The sequence below is a fragment of the Lichenostomus cassidix genome, chromosome Z, assembly GCF_008360975.1.
Source record: "Lichenostomus cassidix isolate B80296 chromosome Z, HeHo_3.0, whole genome shotgun sequence".
Lineage (NCBI taxonomy): Eukaryota > Metazoa > Chordata > Aves > Passeriformes > Meliphagidae > Lichenostomus > Lichenostomus cassidix.
Window position 1 is genome coordinate 52,905,200 of NC_139511.1, and position 18,604 is coordinate 52,923,803.

The 18,604-nt window shown below is 38.9% G+C and overlaps 1 protein-coding gene across 1 annotated transcript; it reads right to left on the reverse strand.

Annotated features, from left to right (window-relative positions):
- Positions 1-79: 79 nt before the first annotated feature.
- On the reverse strand, positions 80-17,582 carry CDK7 (cyclin dependent kinase 7). Its single transcript, XM_085042727.1, has 12 exons — positions 17,409-17,582; positions 17,179-17,238; positions 15,139-15,172; positions 13,256-13,323; positions 11,278-11,346; positions 9,825-9,935; positions 8,581-8,699; positions 7,486-7,585; positions 5,639-5,725; positions 3,778-3,927; positions 2,001-2,148; positions 80-303 (listed from the first exon to the last, which is right to left on the reverse strand). The coding sequence occupies exons 1-12, from the start codon at positions 17,466-17,468 to the stop codon at positions 278-280; spliced, it is 1,032 nt and encodes a 343-aa protein (XP_084898853.1). The 5' UTR covers positions 17,469-17,582; the 3' UTR covers positions 80-277.
- Between the last annotated feature and the right edge of the window lie 1,022 nt (positions 17,583-18,604).

Consider the following 18,604-nt stretch of genomic DNA (forward strand, 5'->3'; position numbering starts at 1 on the left):
CTGTGCACACCTGCAGCCTGCAAGCAGTTTTGACAGTTACTGCCTCAGAGCACAACTCAAAGTACCAAGACAGCAAACTAGAGAAAGGGACCTTTATTTTCAAGAATGTTTTCATTGAAAAAACAAGGGTTGATGAAACTTTTGTTTCAGTAAGGAAATAGTAAATTCATATTTTACATAAGAAAATATTACAAAATAACCATCCAGCAGCTTTTACAGTGTTTTATCAATGACTGGAACTCAGGTAATTTTCACTCATTTTCATCCACCATCCACATCAAAAAATCAGTTTTTTTGGCAATCCTGAAAAATGTAAATCACATTGTTAGCAAAGCATAAAGGTCCAGCCCCTCCTCGAGGTTTGATACCATTCTTGAGATACATACAGTCTTGACTGCTAAATGCTGCTTATGACAGTGGCAGTTCATGATAACTTAGCTCTATCAGTGCTAGCTCTATCACTGGCTCTCTCCTTTAATGTTGGTTGTACTTGAGGAGCTACCTTTGAAACCTTCTGGTTCTGCGAGCCCAGCTAAAGCAGTAACACAACATTATGGAATGTTCCGTTATCACATTAGTAAATACATTATGTTTCTGTTTCCAGCTGGGGGAAATGATACTGCTTTTTATACCAATATTCAAAGAACTCAAAAAGTAATGCTAACTTCCTAAATGCCTCATTTATAGCCAATCTCAAATCTCCTAGCATTTAACACTAACACACAAGATTTCCTCTCGTTGAATATGAGACTTTTGGAAAGATGTTAAAGCAATTATGGCTCTAGCTTGATACAGCTATGGAAACTGCTCATTGTCAAATGCACAAATTCAAATTGTTAAGTCAAGAAATCAAGGAAGCATTTCCCTCTTTTTCCTGTCTTTTAGATAACAGGCGTATTTTAAAGTGTATGCTCCAAAACATTAATCACAAACCCTCACAAGGAAAAGGATGTAAAAAGCTTAAATTAATTGCCTGTGCTTTTGTAACTTCACAAGTTCCCACATGTCAGTTGACCCATGGTACTGTGGTCAGCAGACAGTGTGCAAGTATTCAGCTGTTTACGTTTTTTTTTCATCAAAATCTTAAAGTAGCGAACCTAATATATTTTACTTCTAATTTGATGAAGACTTAGAAAAAACAATTCAGAGTGCGTAAAAAGTAAGTTAAACCATAGTAAGGTAGCTGTCTCTCTGAAGTAAAGACGAAATGCACTTTCACAGAAGTAGCTCCATTATAAAAAAGTAACACTCATATTAAAACCGAGTCTCATACTAGCAATAACAAAGAGCTGATGCTAACTTCACAGCTGCCACCTAGCATATTCCAGCTGTTAAGACCAACTCTGAGTTTAAGAACCAGTAGCTACCTCCTATTACTAATAGAAGGGCCAAGTAATTTAGGATCAGATACAGGCCTTGAGTCCTGAGCACTTTTCCTGCCACAAAGATATGAAATACATGCTGCTGTTTGGGGAAGACTGGAGGAGGATCACAGAAGTGTGCTTAATGTTCCTTTTCCCAGAGTGGTCTTAACAGTTAACTTACCTTATGAGAGTGAGCAGAAATCTCCCTTCTGAATCTGCTCTACATTCTCTAGCCTGCCATTTCACAGAATCATGCTATGTTTCAGGCTTTTTTTTTTTCTTTAAGTGGTGTGAAGTTAAATTACTTCCACCTGAGCAAAATGTCTCAGGAAAGAAAAGTTCATCATCATATCCTATAATTTGCTGGGCAGTATCACTCTCCATTACAGAAATTAATGGAATAGGATATTTCTTCTAATAGGCTGCTATGCATCACAGAAGAGCCTTTTTTGTGCTAATTTTGTTAGAATACAGAACTAAGTTATTCTGATCCCAAATTATATAGCGTTAAAGGGCCAGTACCCAGGGAATTAGTTCATTAAAAGAGTTTTTGTTCTGAAACACTAGAAGCATCCCATTCTCACTAATCATTCTCGCTAATCACCATTTAAAACTGGTGTCATACTAAGAAGTTACCTTGATCTATTCCATCTGTTCTTTTCCTTTTTAAATTTAAAAGTGCATTTTGTTGCTCCTTTGCAGCTTCTGCAGGACAGTTGGGTCTTGGCAGCTGATTTCCTGGAGTGGGTGCTGGTCGGTTACTGAAATACTTGTGTTTCAATGCCTTAACGATAATGGAAGAAAAAGAAGCAAGTAATTAGTATGAAATGCCAGAACACAATTTATAAAGAGGTTATAATGAAACAAAGCACTTGCAATTGGGTCTTAACTGCGTGAACACTTTTATACTATAGGGTGGCGTTGGGGCAAATAAAGATTGTGTTCTTAATCACTGTCCACCCCACCTGGATTTGTAAAGCAAGGGATAATTGTGTACTCTCATTTTTAACTAGTGCTCTGACAACCTGACAAAACTCTAAACTGTTTTGTAAGAGGTCTGGTATAAGCAGTTTCTACCTATGAAGAGCTTACATTCTGAATAGACAGATAAGGATAAAGAAGACAGGAATAAAGAAAAATCAAAGGTATGTATCTGAAGTCTTAATCAGATTCAAGATGTGGACACCAGCTTTTGTTAGCTTTTAAGATGGGTTTTTCCTCCATACTGCTTTAACTGTGGTGTTTCTGCTCTGTAAACTGTAAGAAAGACATCACTCCTCTTAGAGCAGAAGGCAAACACTAGTCAGCAAGGTTGGTTTCATGTAGTGGAATTACATACCTTATTTTAAATTTTAGGAACCATGAAGTGTGGTTAACAAAAAGTGGCTGTTTCTTAGGTAATCATTACTCCTGCGAATACCAGTTACATTATATTCAATGCCAGTTTAACACAGTAAGCACAGGTTGTTTCCTGTCTTAGACTGTGGCATTGTCAGTCAACAGTTTAGACTAGAAAAATAATACACATTCAAGTCACTATCCTACAATATGAACGGAAAAATTATTTCATTCATATGAACTACTACAGAGGTGTCTCAAGCATAGCAGCACTAATTATCTGGAAACTTGTAAGTTATATGTTATTAAAAACATAATAACTTATGTTAATAAAGATGGTGGCCAAAACAGCCTGAATGTGCTCTGAAAAAGTCTTCTAGTAAAAAGGTACATAACACATGCACTTATCTCCTGGATTCAGATCCAGTGTGTCTAACCAGCAATGAGGAAGTCCAGGCCCTAAGGGGACAGCTGTTTCTTGCATGCTTCCCTATCAGAGTAAAGTGACACAAAAACCATTTTCAAACTGCTAACTGGTATATCTTCTTCACTGCAGAAATCAATATTCTGAACTACAACATTCTGCAAGACTTTTCTTCAAGTCCTTCATTTCTCTCTGTCAGGAGTAGTGAAATTGAAAGTATAATGGAAAAGGATACTTAGATCAGAATGATGGTTTAAATCACCACAGAATTTTATGTTTAAAAAGTACCATGAAAATTTAAATTAAATTGAAGAGACTAAATGAAGTATAGACAAAAGCCTTCAAACCCAGGGAACAAGGTAAGTTATATTAAGACTCAACCTCCAAGTTTTAGGTGACTGAATTTAGCATGTCAAATATGACTGTCTGAAGGTCACAGCTCATACACATTTTAGTTGTCTACCTTCACGCTATACTGGGAATGGAGATGATCCATGCCTTTCAGAGTTTGCTCTATAAAACACTGGGATTACGTTTCTAGTAATTCACGTGATGTTTCATTTCAAATCCGCCTTACTGGCTACAAAACACATTTATCTGATACTAACAGCAGATTAATGAACATTAGGAGATAACCCACATGCACTATACCTGAGTAGCTGTAACTCTAGTGCAAGGATTAAATGTGAATAAGCCTTGAAGAAGATTGAGCAGATCATCACCAGCTGCACTGAAGATATGTTGAAGTGGCATTCCAGGAAAAGGTTTAAATGTGACATAATCTGGAAGACTTGTCATCCCCTACAAAGACCAGAAATTGAATGTATGTTTTTTCCCTTAGGAGTTCAGCTTTTCACAGAAAGAGAATTTCATATGGCTGTCTTTCAGCAGAAGGAACTAATCTTTCAAAACACGTTGCTAATGCTTGCTCACCAGAATCAAATCAATGTAGGAATAGTAGGTCATAAAAACATTTTTTAATAACTGTTACAGTTGTTTTTCTCTTTCCAAATGATCTATCCTTCCCTTGCTTTAGTGGTGACCACTCTAGAAGAAAAAAACTGCTAAAGAAAGTGTGAAACAACTTTAGAGTGGTCAGACAAAAGAAATAAAATTTCCTTCAGTGAACTGACATGGTGGGAGGGAAAAGATTCACAAGAGTCTGTCTTCACCTTCCCCGTGTTAGAAAGTTAGCTGAACATCATGTGCATTTTGGTTTGAAATGCACAACTGAAACTTTCTATAGGCAATGGGAGGAGGGAAGGAAAATATGCACCAAGCAGTTAAATAAAAGATTAATTGCATACTTTTTTGTCCTGTAGGTATGAAATCAATCCCATTGTGTTCACATTCTAGCATAAGATTTACACAGACAATTGTAACAGACAATTACCCAAACATAATACTTTAGTAGTGTTTTAAGTCATTTAAACCCCTAGTCGTCACACTTCAAGTTTGTCCAAGTAAAATAAAATATGAACACAAAGTCAAAAATGTGCCCAACCAGTTATAACCTTGATAGTAAAGGTTTCAATTATTAGAAAGTACGGGTTTGGAAATGAACTTGCAAATGCATCATCTTTGTTGTGTTAGTCAGTCTTCTATTCTCTCCTCTCCCCACCTATATCTTAAATCTTCCTCTCCAAAGACAGCAGAAATATCATTGTGAAAACCCTCATGAATTCCATTTATAAACCTGGAGCAGTATCAGAATTCTGTGGGGTTAACAGTGCCTCACACAGCATTTCTCCATTTGGCTACAGCTCCATTTTGTGATCACATACCACAGCATTCCAGCACCACTTACACTAAGGAAAAGCAGCATGGAGAGGAAGCAGAGGTTTACAAGTCCAGCGAGTGCTTCCACAACTCAACAAAAAAATAACAGCCTGATCAGGGAATTCAGGACTCCCTATGCCTGTCAACTGGTACAAGCAGCTCACAGATGTTATGTCCCACTTCCCTGTCAGTCTGTTTAATAACCATGGGTAGGTAGGTCATTGTGTGCCCTGACAGTAAGTCTGGCATGGTGTTACTTAATTTGCTGTCATCTCAGAGGTAACTGTACTACTAATTTGTATTTGTTACAGTACCATTGTTGAGGTAAATTGCTTATCCCTAAAGCTGTTGGTCTGCGTTTCTTACTCTCTCCAAACTATAAGTTACTCAGGCCAGCTTGGGTCCCTAGAAATGGTTTCTGCTTCTGAAAGTGATTAAAGCTTTCCCGATTAAAGCACGCTAATTAAACAAGCATCTCAAAAACATTAAGCAACAACAATAATCTGACACCAGTAGCCATGGGAAACTGCACATAGAAAGGAAACCAAGAAGTGTTGTTACTGTTGTTATTGACCAGAGGTTTGCCAAGAGAAACAACAAACCTCAGCTGCTTCATGAGATGTAAAACTGCCTTCTAAAAATCTACTCAAGTATTCTGGCATAACCATTTAATTTCAAGAGCTAAAATAGAGAGTGTAAAACCAGTGTCAGTCTGTTAAACAAAAAGACTCACAGGCCACTGTTCTTCTGTTGGAGTGCCCAGTGTTTCAAATATCCTCGTCAGCTGGTCAAGATCAGAGTCTCCAGGCAAAAAAGGAGCCTGGAAAAAAGAAACAGCATTTGTTTGAATAAACTTCTGAACTTCAATTTTAGGGAGAAGCTTTGAGTGACACTTCATAAGTGCAAGGCAAAAACTCTCTGTATATCATCTCCCCACAAAGAAGTACACTGAATATTTGAGCATTCTGTTATGCCCAAAGAGATTCTGAAAGTTTCCTGAACCCAGGCTTGATTTCATTGACTTGACAGCAGATAGCTTATATATCAGGTTACACCATGACCACATTAATGTAAAGTAAATAAACACAGAGAAGATTTTATATCTCAGTTGTCAGCCTAAAGTCAGTTGGTCATGGTGATCTTTTCATCACCTGTTCTCTGGAGTTAGCTCTTATATATTGAAGTGAATCATAACTGGATTACATAAGTTAGACTTATGAAATGAAATGAAAACATGAGGGAGAGCAGAGACCCACTAGGCAAGAAAAATGCCTGATCAGTGTCACATCGCATTTCAACAAAGCAGAAGACTGAAAAGGCGATATCTGCCCAGTCCAACTAGTAGCTTGTATATCATGCACACAAGGCAAGTAAAAAGAAACTTGTTGACCAAGGCAAATTTAAGAATGAGAAGCAGTGTTTAATTAATTAGAACAGAAAACCCATAATGAACATCCTAGTAGACAGGATACTAAATTTTGGCATCATGACAGCCCCTTGAATACAAACTGCTTTCATAAAAAGCTCCCAGAAGTTGCATTGTCTTGAAAAAGGACAGACACATTTCAAAATATCACAGTGATAAAAACTGAACCATAATACACTTTCCATTTTGTGACAAGCCAAGGAATCAACTGAATTCAAGAATTATTTGCTTTCTAACTTTGCCTAAATGTATTCAGCTTAAGACTGTCTAATGCATATTTATGTACACATCACCCGTGCTGATTAAAGAGCTAAGGTACATTCCCATGTCTGAGTTGCCAATCAAATTGGACTACCAGACCTATTTGGTGTGACCAATCAAGGCAAAAGCTGTCTTTCAAGGTGTTTTCACACAAAAAGTTTTCCAGTCTGGTTATGATATGGCACAAAAGCATTCAAAGTAAGGTGCAGAAACCAAGCAGAGGCCACTTAGTCATGAAAGATAAATTACACTGCAAGCTACTTCATGCCTTCAGCTGTGTCTGTTTCCCTGCCCTCCACTGCCCCCTCACACTTTCATGTCTTCTCCAAATGTATAATAAACATTCTACTTCAGTGGAAAATATTCAAGGACCATTACATTTGTGTATCCCACTGAGAAAAGCCACAGGATTATCCTGATGTTAACCTTCAGCTTCATTCCACTGCTGACTACTAACCACAGTTTAGAAAAAAAAAGTTAGACTTCTGCTCATTACAAATATACCCACAATTAGGTTACTGGTGATTATAACTGAAGAACTGAGTGTATAAGAGACAGCCCAGGCATGTATCTGTGATACATTTCTAGAAGAATAGTGAACTAAAATAGATGTCTGTAGACTGCAAGAGTTACCTACTTGACCTCTCCCAAGGCAAGACTGACAGTTTGTTGCAACTGTTTTACCCCAATGTTTTTACAAATTTCCAACACTTGTGATGCTTATGGAACCTGAGTCTATTCCAAAAAGTCACTTTCATTACAGTTAACAAGCTTTTGGAAGTTTTCCTCTAGCCTGTCCTCATTTGCTGTTGTTAGCAAGAAAGAAGAAACCCACATAAAAAGCTGTAAGGCCCTGAAGAGCAAACACAAAATGCTTACATTTAAATACTTACTCTGAGGAGCAATTCAGCTAAGATACAACCAACAGCCCACATATCAACACCAACGCCATACATTCGAGCGCCAAACAGCAGCTCTGGGGCTCGGTACCACCTGAAAACAAAACACGTTTTGGGAGAATCACTGGCTTTGCTCATGTCAAATGCTGTATGTATTGTAGCAATGCAAAAGCTTAAAAAAAAAAAGATATTGCTTCTGCTTATATTCTACCCTGCAAAATGTTTTGTTTAACAAAGGATGAACAAAGCTGTGAACTCCTCACCATAGGGTCACTTAAAATCACAAATCAACTGCAGTTTCAACTGACCTCATTACAAGTATCGAACTGCAGACATTCAAGGCAGAAGGTTTTAACATGAAAGGTAAACTGAAATTCCCTTAAAATTTTATGTTGAAGGAATCACAGCAAGACAGAATTTCTTCCATCTTCCAAGAATCTCCATATCAACAGACCTAAGTATAGTGACTACGTTTATGCAAAATGAGCCTTGGTGTTTAAAACAACTACTTACACTACCTAAGAACAATCAAGTTTAATGCAATAAACGTTGCATTTGAAACTACTGTAGATTTTCTGTCTTTTGAATAAGGGTGTTAAACCAGCTTTGCCTGAATAGTTTTAGCATTATAGCAGTCAGAAAGGACTGCATATTTTTCAGTCCTGCTTTTCAAAGAATACCTTAAATAAGCATGTGATAAAAACCATTTATAAATATTTCAATTAGTTCAAGTGTTTTTGTCTCAAAATATATAATGTAACTAGCTCCAAAAATGGTTCTAGGTCTCGTGATTATCGGAAAGTAGCAGCTGTCTTGCATCAATATCCAGGCTTATAAGCAGATATATACTATTTTCACACATTTCAAAAGAGTATAATTTTGGCAGATACCAGAACCACCTCCACAAATGCATATTCTAGCAGTTTTTATGGAGACTTTGTTAAACAATGCTTCCTTGTGCTTTTTTTATGAGGCTTTTGCCACATCACATGAGCTAGATGCCACTCTGAATATGTTGATTTGACATGACATATTTCAAGAACATCTATAAAACAACTACTGGGTAGGAAACAAAACAGGATGTCTTACCTTGTTACTACCTGGTGTGTATAAACTCTGTTTGGGCTTCCAAAAGATTTTGCCAAGCCAAAGTCAGCCAGTTTTAAAACTCCATTTTCATCTAGCAACAAATTATTTGGTTTAAGATCCTGTCAGTATAGAAAGCAAATTACGAATTTTGTCAGTATTGATAAAAACAGACATACAATGAATCTCCCGGCAGATGTGTCATAACAGTATTCTAAAATGAAAGATCTGATTCTACTGTAAAATCTACAGTGTGAGCAAAAAAAATTTAAACCCTCCAGGAAATAAGTACTTCATCATATATGAAAATCACAGTGAGACAGACCCATTTGAATATGAACCTATTTAAGCTGCCGGGTTTAAAAAAGCCACTTGATAGGTTTTAGATTGGCTATAGGAACAGCAGTTATGTTAACTACATAGCTGCCAACTAAATAATAAAAAGACCTTGTCAATGCTTCAAATAACTGCAGAAATCACAGTTGTGGGTTGACCTCTGGCCAACAGAAAAGTATCCACACAGCCATTTGCTCATTCTATTCTAATCCCACCTGCCACTCTCAGCACTACAGGGTCAAAAGAAACAATCAAAAGCAAGAAAACTCTAGGATCAACATAAAGGCAGTTCAACAGGTGAAGGAAAGAAGAAAAAAAACCAAGCAAACAAGCAAGGCAATGGAAATAATTCACTACCTCCCACAAGCACAGCAATACAGAGACTCCAAACAGCCAGTTTGGAAACTAAAATTTCCACTTTTTTCCTCTACCTCAGGTTTTACTGCTGAGCAAGGCATTACATGGTATGCAGTATCCCTATGGACAGCTTGGGTCAGCTGCCCCAGCTATGTTTCCTCCTTACTTCTTGCCCAACCCCAGCCTACCCCCTAGGGCAATGGCAAAGTGGGAAAAAGAGAAAGCCTTGACACTGCCTGATAGAAAGGAAAAAGTATAAAGAGTTCAGCTACTGTGAAAAAAAATTAAATCCATCCCAGCCAGACATAATTCACAGTGATACTTAAAGCCACATCTTACTGGAAAACCTTTTGTATAAGTATCCAAGTCATAACCACATCAATAATTCTTAACATTTCTGGTACTGCCACTATCTCCCCAACACAGCAAAGATGAATGTTTATGGAATGAGAATGTTTGAAATCCAAAACCACCTTCATTAGACTTTGAACTCTAATTCTATCCAATGTGATTTCTGTAGCAGGATGAAGGTTGTCAATTTAGTACATGCTTACCCTGTGTAGAATCCAATGCTGATGTAAATATTCTAATCCTTGAAGTGTCATCAGCATATAAGCCTTGATGTGAGACTGTGTCAATACAATACTTGTATCCTTTATTATAACCTGCAAAGTGTTAAAGTGATAGTAAAGCTCAGCACACAAGACAAACTTATTTCCATTCTTTAAACTCAAAAATTATTTCAGTATTTAAGACAAAGTTCAAATTGCCAGTCACATATTCTCTACCATTTCACCTTTTTTCAGAAAAATAGCTCTATTCTGGAGATAAGAAATTGAAATGAGAAGTCCAGATAGCTTATGTAAACCTTGCATAACCAGCCAATGAAAAAATGTGTGGGAAAGAGAAGCTTATTATTTAATCCCAGTTCCACATAGATACCCAAACTTCCAAGACAAAGATGTACATAAAAAAATTATAAATGTGTCAGTAAACTTGAAATTGTTTCCACTCATTCCTTCTTTCTCTTTGCAACCTAAGCAACTAATCTTTGTAAATACAACAGTTTCCTCTTCTATTTCCAAAAAAGATCAGAAGGTATGGCCACTTTACTATATTTTTAAAAATCTACTTAAGTTTTTTACATTCTTTGATTTTTAACATTAAAATTCTATGCAAACACCCCAAAGCTTGCTTTTTGATATTACTGTCCTCTTCAGTAATAGCCTTTCGTAAATTTTAGTTGTTTGAGTTACAGAAGAGCGAAGACAGCACAAATTTCATTTATGGCGCATATGCTTAATGACAATAGACTGCAATCTCAGCAGCAGCCAGAGTGATACCACAATACAGTTTAAAGGTTCTGTATACCACAGCATCATGTAGTACAAGAGCATTTAATTTTTCTTTGTATACTGATCTTCATCTCGAAATGTTGCATAGCTACTATGCAAACAGAATGAATCCTCTAAAAGTCAACTCATTACTAACATCTATTAGCAAAAATCTGATCTAACCTTTTCCAGTCTTGAATTCATCTTAATTTCAGCAAGCCTGTATCTGCAGTGTATTGATTTGCACTTACCTAGCATTGCTACATTTGAAAAAAATGTTTTAGGTGCATGTGATTTTACTACCGTCTTGTCTCTTGGTGTATTGTAGTGTCACACGTGAACACGTTTGACAGTATGCTTATCAACTGCATTCCAGAAGCAATGATCTATGACAAAGATTCCATGCTCTGACCAGAGTATCAGGAAACTAATGTAGTAAATACAACTTGTTTCTTTAAGATCATGCTGACAAACATTTACAAGTAAAGGAATTAATCAAATGAGATCTCATAAAAACTGAAATTATTCAAGTTACTTTTAAGGCATGATCTTCATCAACTGACACAATTACAGTCACCTTTCTAATACGGCCAAATATAAGGCTGTTAAAGTAGCATTTTCACAAGCCACATTAAGACACTGAAATAAAAAAAACAATCTTTAAAAATCTTACCTCTAGATCTGTTTCCATAAAGTCAAACACCAAACTAATATTGGACTTGTGTCCAAATGCATCGATAAGCTGCAAAACAAAATATATTATGATTAAGCATGCGCTGATTCTTCCAGTTTTTTGAAATACAACACCATTGCAGTCTGCATGTGGATTTTCAGCTTGTTGACAATGGGCTTGAAGCTCTTTGACTTGTAACACAAAAAAATCTTACTCAGATTAGCTTCTTAACTCAGTTTCCACACCAGAAAAAATATCCCTGTTAAGTAAAGAAAAAGCATTTTACATGATAACCCTTCCTTCCCGGAGATAGGAAAAAAGAATTAACTTTATTATGTTAAATACAACAGATAATGTAATGCACACCTTGTCCTCAAAACTTTGCTGTTCTACAAAACTCCTACCCTTTACTGAGACCATGTATTCAGCCCTGTGTATCTGCTTCCAGTAAGCATACAGTATTTAGAAATTTTAAGTGTTAGGCTTATTAACTTCAGATATTTTCAGGTGTGTGTTAATTTTTGTAGGTAGCTGTCGCTGTTGAGCTGCTAGCAGAGAAAAAGACCCGGATTCTCAGCGTGGCAAGAAAAGAGAGCTTTATTATTTTGATTCCATATAGACTTTTCAGAGGTCACCCAGATTGGTCAGTCAGAAACCTCCCCCTAGGCCTGACTGGCCAGGCCTGAACTGTCCAAATCTCAAGACACTGCTTTTAATAACATCCAAACTTTATCTTTGTTTATAAAACACTGGAGAAAATTCTCACGGGAAAGACCTGTGCTAGCCACAGGTAGCTTTCCATTATAAATAAAACTCTTCAGAGAACATCCAAATAGCCCTTTCTTAGGATGAAGCTGTGTAATGATAGAATCAGTTTTTAATTTGAGATACCACAAGCATGATGCTGAGTGAAAGGAAGAGATTATCTAGCCTGGTATTCTTTCAAGGTGAGGAAGGTATGCTCTCCATGGTGCAGCTCATTCCTTAGTCTCAGTGGAATGACCATGTGAATTGGCAAATTGCAAGGTACTCACTTGAATAGTTCATAACAGCAGTAACTATGCCCCTTACACTGTCAAAATCCATGGAAGTTTTTTAAGAACTACTAAGTAGCACAAAATTCTGTATTGGTTTTAGCATGTGCTTATGAAACTGCTGATCATAAATTTGTCTAACTCCTTTTTTTCCATTCCGCATGCTAAGAGGTTTTAAACACATCTCTTATTTCCAGTACAATGGGGTTTGGAAATACCAGTTCTGCATCGACACCAGCTATCACCTTGCCTTTGCAGACCTCCACATTCCCAACCTTTTCCTCTCCAAAGTGATGAATTCCTCACTTTTTCATAGAGAATATGCTCCATCCCTTCACCATTTCAGTTGTCCTTCTCTGCATACTCTCTAACCTTGATAGTCCAAGCAATCACTTTGAGAGTAAATTCACAATCCAGAAGAGAAACATATTTCCACTTTGAAAAGTATATGGAAAATTCATACTTGGTCTACTTGGTCATATTTGACAGACTTTCTAATCATCACTATGAGCTAACTTTAAAAGGTCTTTAGCTCCAGCTGGGTATCGGTAGGTAAGTCCACCAAAATGCAACTGAAACTGAAAAGATAGAGGTTTTACTCCTTCCAAAAGAGATTTTAGATACCGTATGTGTGTGCTAAAACCTAATAAGTCACATGACTTCCCCTTTATCATTGCTTAAAAAAGCGTGGTTTTTTACTGTCACCAGTTCCATATGAAGCAAACAATCAGGTAAATTCGGTAGGAGATATTAAAAATCAAGTAACCTAAATTTCCACAATTCTTCCCACCAGTAATATCTACGTAGCCCTTGGCTAAAATGCAAAAGGATTTAAAAAAAACCACTTTGCCTATGTTATTGAAACAGGCATTTTGCCATAACAATTGTTCAACTAGCAAAAGTATTTGAAGACTGAGTCTAGAACTAGTATGCATTTTACTTACACCAATAATATTCGGATGGCTTAGCTCCTGTAACAGTTTTATCTCCCTGAGGGCAGTCCTGTTGATTCCTACATTGATGGAAAGAAGAATAGAAGATGAAAGAACAAAACTAAAAACTTTGGATTAAGTTCCAAATAAATCTCTCATTCTGCTACTCAGACTATTTACTACTACAAGTTACCTTCTTAACACTCAACAATTTCCTAAATAACAAGTACATTTACATAACTAAGTAAATTGCTGCAGAGTACAAGTGGGCATACACTTTCTTCCACAGTAAGTCCCATTTTACACCACAGTAATTGTTTAGATTATGAAGCAACATGTCTACATTTTGGCAGAAAGGGAAAGTCCTACCAAAAGAAAAATCACCTTTTTCAGGGTATGGGACGGTTTCTTTTAATTTTAAAGCAAAGTTTCATCTTGCAAACATCAGTTCCTCAGCATATCTCACTTCCAGAAGAAGGCACACTGACCAACCTCAATAAATCTCTTTTCTTTCTGACATAGTGCCATCTAATAATGCAAGGCACACGTTTTTCTACATTCCAGCCATAGCATATATAAGGCATAAAAGAGAGCGTGACCAAAACCTGCTCACTCTTGCCTGAACTTTTTCACAAGCAGACTTTATAGAGGAAAAATCAGAGGCCAACAATGAGCAAACGGTGCACTTCAGCAGTCACACTGATGGCACTGTATCAAACCATGATTCCTTGCAGGGTACCAATTCCTCTTTCAAAAATGCTAATGTGTGTGGCTTGTATGAAAACTGACTGGCAAGCAAATGCTCCTGTGATATATCATGCAGGAAGTCACAGGTGCATGTGAGCTGAAAAAGAGTGTTCTCCTAAAGCTTAGGATATGATTCAATGGTAAGACCAGCAAAGTTTTGGGCAAAGCTACATGGATTACTTTACACTCTTGCTTTGCCTGTTTTAATTACATGTTTTGGAATCAAATTGACAATGGCTACTTTTGGGTGGACACAGCCTTAGATGAAAACAAAAAAGCATGCCATGTTATCAGGTAACACAGGGGAAGCAGACATGATCATGATTTTTAGTAATATCTTTCATCTACAGACACTTTGGAGGCCAAAAATAAAGACTGTCCCTAAGGGCCATTAGGCCCTGAAGGCCAGGTAGATCATGACTCTCAGGCAGTTGGCTCAACTGAGACTCTGGGATGAGTGAGCAGTTTCTCTTCAAAAGAAAGGAACTGGAGAGTTGATGACAAAGACTTCACTGTAAAGCTGGTAACCTGATGCAGGATTCCTGAAGGACAGCAGCCTGCACACAAACAAAATTCTGCTGCACCACAGAGGCTATATGAGAAGACCAAGATTACTTGGTTTCAATTTGCCATATCCATGCCTAGAGGCACATGGCTGGTCAGAGAACATGCACTACAGTGCTGAACATAAAACAAAATGACACAGAGACAAGAGTTCTGATCTTGTTTTTATCAATTTTGCCTCTGCATACATCACAAAAATAGAAAAATGGAAACATCTGAAAAGGGACACAATCTCACTCATCTTAAACATTTAAGGCACAAAGATCTATTGACACAAAAAGGCATTCTAAACTCAGTGATGTTGTTGCTCAGTATTAGTATTATTAGTATTAGCTATATTCGTGTTTGCATTCCACTAAAATTGAGAAGTTATATACTCATATTTAGATACATACCATGCATGCAGGTATCTATGCTGCTTTTGGCTGTCCCTGCAGTTTGTGAAGCGAACCTCTACTAAGCCTTACAGCAGGCATTGAGCTCAATTTTCTCAGCCAAGGTATGGTACGTGAAATTAATTCATCAATTTAAAAAAAACAAAGCAAACAAAGCACATCTACAGCATGTATTTGTTTAAAACTCACCATCTTTAGCTTCTGATCTATGACCCAGTTTAATCTGAAAAGAAATATTTCACATTAAGTAAGATTAAGATGGTGGGGAACATATATTTTAGTATTGCTCTTCTAAGACAGAATAAGCTTCAGTATAATGAAGCACTTCACCAGCTAGGTTAGTTTTAGCTGGTTTTTTCCCTCTTAAAAAGTAACTGTCTCTACAGCATTAGATTTTACAAAAAATAGCCACAATGGCACTGAAAACAGACATAATGCAAACTGACAGCATAAACTGCTTTGTAGCCACAAAGCTTTATTATACCACCAATGAGATTCTCCTCAGGGAGAAATGAGACCTAAGTAATTGAGAATTATCTTGGAATGATTCTAGTAAAATTAGCACAGGCCAGAAATTTGGGCTGGCTTAAAGTCCTTTTGTCTCAATCATCTAATGCCCTGAAATTTCAAGTCCAGAATCCTACCACTGGTATTTCCAGCTGATAAAAGTTAAGAAAATATTCTGATAAAACTAAGAATGCTTTTCACCACAGCCACTACCAGTAGCAACCATACAAGAAAAGTACTGCAATGCTAAAAGGGATTAGTGCATTAAACAAAATTACTTACTATTGACACAATTCAACTTGCCAAGTAGTGTCTTGAACTAAAGAAACCACTGTAACATGCATTTTCCATCCCTCACAAGGAACAGCCTTGCCAGAAATCAACTGGAAGCACCACACAACTGGTACAGCCCAGGTGTGATGATCCCTGAAAAACCTGGAACCCCACAAAAACTTTGTGGAACAGGTCCTAAGGGAGCCAACTCAAAAAGATGCCCTCCTTGATCTGCTGCTTGTCAACAGAATTTCATGAGCAAAGTGGAGATTAGGGCTGTCTTGGCCACAGTGACCATGATGCAATTGAGTTAAAAGTCTCTGTTCACAGGAGGAAAGTGCCAGCAAAACTTCAACTCTGGACATGGCAAGCGCAGACTTCAGGCTGCTGAGTGAATTAGTAAGTAAAGTCCCCAGGGAAAATGTTTTTGCAGGTGCTGGAGTCCATCAGTGCTGGCCACTTTTTAAGCATTACCTCCGAAGCGCACAAGCCCAGGCAATTCTCTAATGTCACAAGTCAAGCAGATGAGGCAGACGGCTGGCTTGGCTGAACAGGGATCTCCTCTGGATATAAGGTAAAAAAGGAGGTGTATACCCTGTGGAAGCAGGATCAGGTGACATGGGAAGAATACAGAAAAGCTGTTTGCCACTTCAGTATTTATTAGAAAGGTAAACAACGTGAGATGCCAACCTCACTGGACAAAGCTGCAGGAAACAAGGCTTTGCTAATTCAATTATTCAGGAAACCATTCGTCTAAAAAGGACAGGACTTGAGGCAACGGCATGAAGCTGATTCAGGGGAGATTTAGATTGGATATTAGGAAAAGGTTCTTCATCCAGAGGGGCTGGATACTGACACAGGCTACCCAGGCAAGTGGTCATGGCACCAAGCCTATATGAATTCAAGCAGTGTTTAGACAATTTTCTCAGGCACATGGTGTGATTATTGTGCTGTCCTGCAAAGGGATGAGAGTTAGACTTGATGATATTGATATGTTCCTTCCAACTCAGCAAATTCTATGATTCTACAAATTCTAAGGAACTTACTAAAGCATGATATTCTGGACTGAAGGAAACTAGGCACAGCAGCAGGAAAGATTTAAAATAAAAGAAAAAAAGAGCCACAATTAAGGTGGTAGTAAAATCTGCAGTTTAGATATGCGTGTGTGTTGTTTTGTTGAATAAACCCAACAAATAACCAGGTATTTAAGTCACAGACTATACAACCGTTCAGAAACTCAGAAACACAACAAAGCCACTGTCTCTTCTTGCGTGGGGTGGGGATTCCAGACACGTTGACCAGATCATTTAAACAAAACTCTCTAGAAGCAAAAACGCATATCACCCCATTTCCCACCAAGTCGGACAACAACAACAACAAAAAGTTGTTAGGCAGGTCAAAAGCAACCAGACACTTAGTGACACACTGAGAAGACATTCCGGCACTCACCTTCTTAATAGCCACGATTCGGTTGTTCGTCTTGTCCTTGGCTTTATAGACGGTGGCGAACTAGGGACAGAAAGAGATGCTGCCGTGAGCAGGGGCTGACGGGCCACTTGACGGAGAGGCTGCCAAGCCCTCCGCAGGCCCGGGGTGGGCACCGCCGGGCGACACGGGCCGGGCCCAGCCGGGCTGCCGCAACGCCAGGGCCACGGGCGACCCCCGCCGCGGCCGCTCACCTGCCCCTCTCCAAGGAAGTCGAGCTTCTCGTAGCGCTTGGCGCGGGCCCGCGCATCCATGGCCGGCGGCGGCGCGGCGGGAGCGGGGGACGCGCGAGGTGCCGCGACCCGGCCCGCCGCTTTAACCCCGCGGCGCCTCCGCTTCCGGCCCCGCCCGGCCCGCCCCCTGCGCGCGCAGCGGCCCGAGGCCAGGCGCATGCGCCGCCGGTCCCCCAGGGGCGGGCGCTCCGCTGTGGGGTGCGGCTGTGTGTGCCTGGCGGCTCAGCCCGCCGCTTCTCACAGAGGCTGCTTCTGTTCTCACCCCAGTCTCACGTCTGACACCCGGAGAAAATTCTGCATACTCTCTGCGTAGAGAGTTTTGTTAATAGAAAATTATTTTCTAGAAAGGGTGCTCTCAGCCACTTTGTTACGTTCTAGTGGACATTCTTAATTATCCTCCAATAGTTTCTTCACGATGAACAATTACCGACAATATAGTAGTTAAAACTACCATTCAATAGCCATCAGAGATAAATACTTCTGGAGAAATTCTCTGTTGAAAATTGATTTTCCTACATGCCCAAGCTTTGCTGTTATTTACTAAATTAGTCTGCAAGATCAACGAAGCTGTGTAACTGTGAAGAACAGCCATCATCTCTGAGAACACTTCAGTGTCCCTTTCATACCTGTAAAATCATTCCCAGCAAGACACTTTGGTGAGTGAGCCTTACCTCAACCCCTGGAAAAGTAATGGAGTGCCATGAACTGGGGGCCATCTCTCTCTGTGTGGATGACAATGTGATCAGGAATGGGTTCACTAAAGGTAAGTCAAGTTTGATCAACCTGACTGCCTTCTACAGTGAAACAACCACCTGGATGGATGAGGCAGAGCAGTTGATACTGTCTACTTGACTTCAGCAGGGATTTCAACACAGTCTCTCACAACATACTCATAGACAAACTCAGGGATGTGGGTTGGATGAGTGGGCACTGAGGTGGATTGAGAGCTGACTGAACAGCAGATCCCTGATGGGCACAGATGGTTTAGTTGGAAGCTTGTCAATGGTGGTGACCCCCAAAGGTCAGTGCTGTTCTGTTTAATTTACTCATCCATGACTTGGAGGAAGGGGAAGATGCCTGCTCAGCAAATTCAGAGGACACAAAGCTGGGAGGAATGGCTGATCCTGGAGTGCAGCCCTTCAGAAGGACCTTGACAG

What these genes read in the sequence shown, in the direction of transcription:
- CDK7 (XM_085042727.1), bottom strand. Translation starts at nt 17,468, where the DNA reads ATGGATGCGCGGGCCCGCGCCAAGCGCTACGAGAAGCTCGACTTCCTT. An exon ending in TAGATCAGAAGCTAAAGATG is followed by an intron (nt 13,324 to 15,138) that starts GTGAGTTTTAAA and finishes CCATCAATGTAG; the next exon opens with GAATCAACAGGACTGCCCTC. An exon ending in AACAGATGGAATAGATCAAG is followed by an intron (nt 304 to 2,000) that starts GTAACTTCTTAG and finishes TACATTTTTCAG; the next exon opens with GATTGCCAAAAAAACTGATT.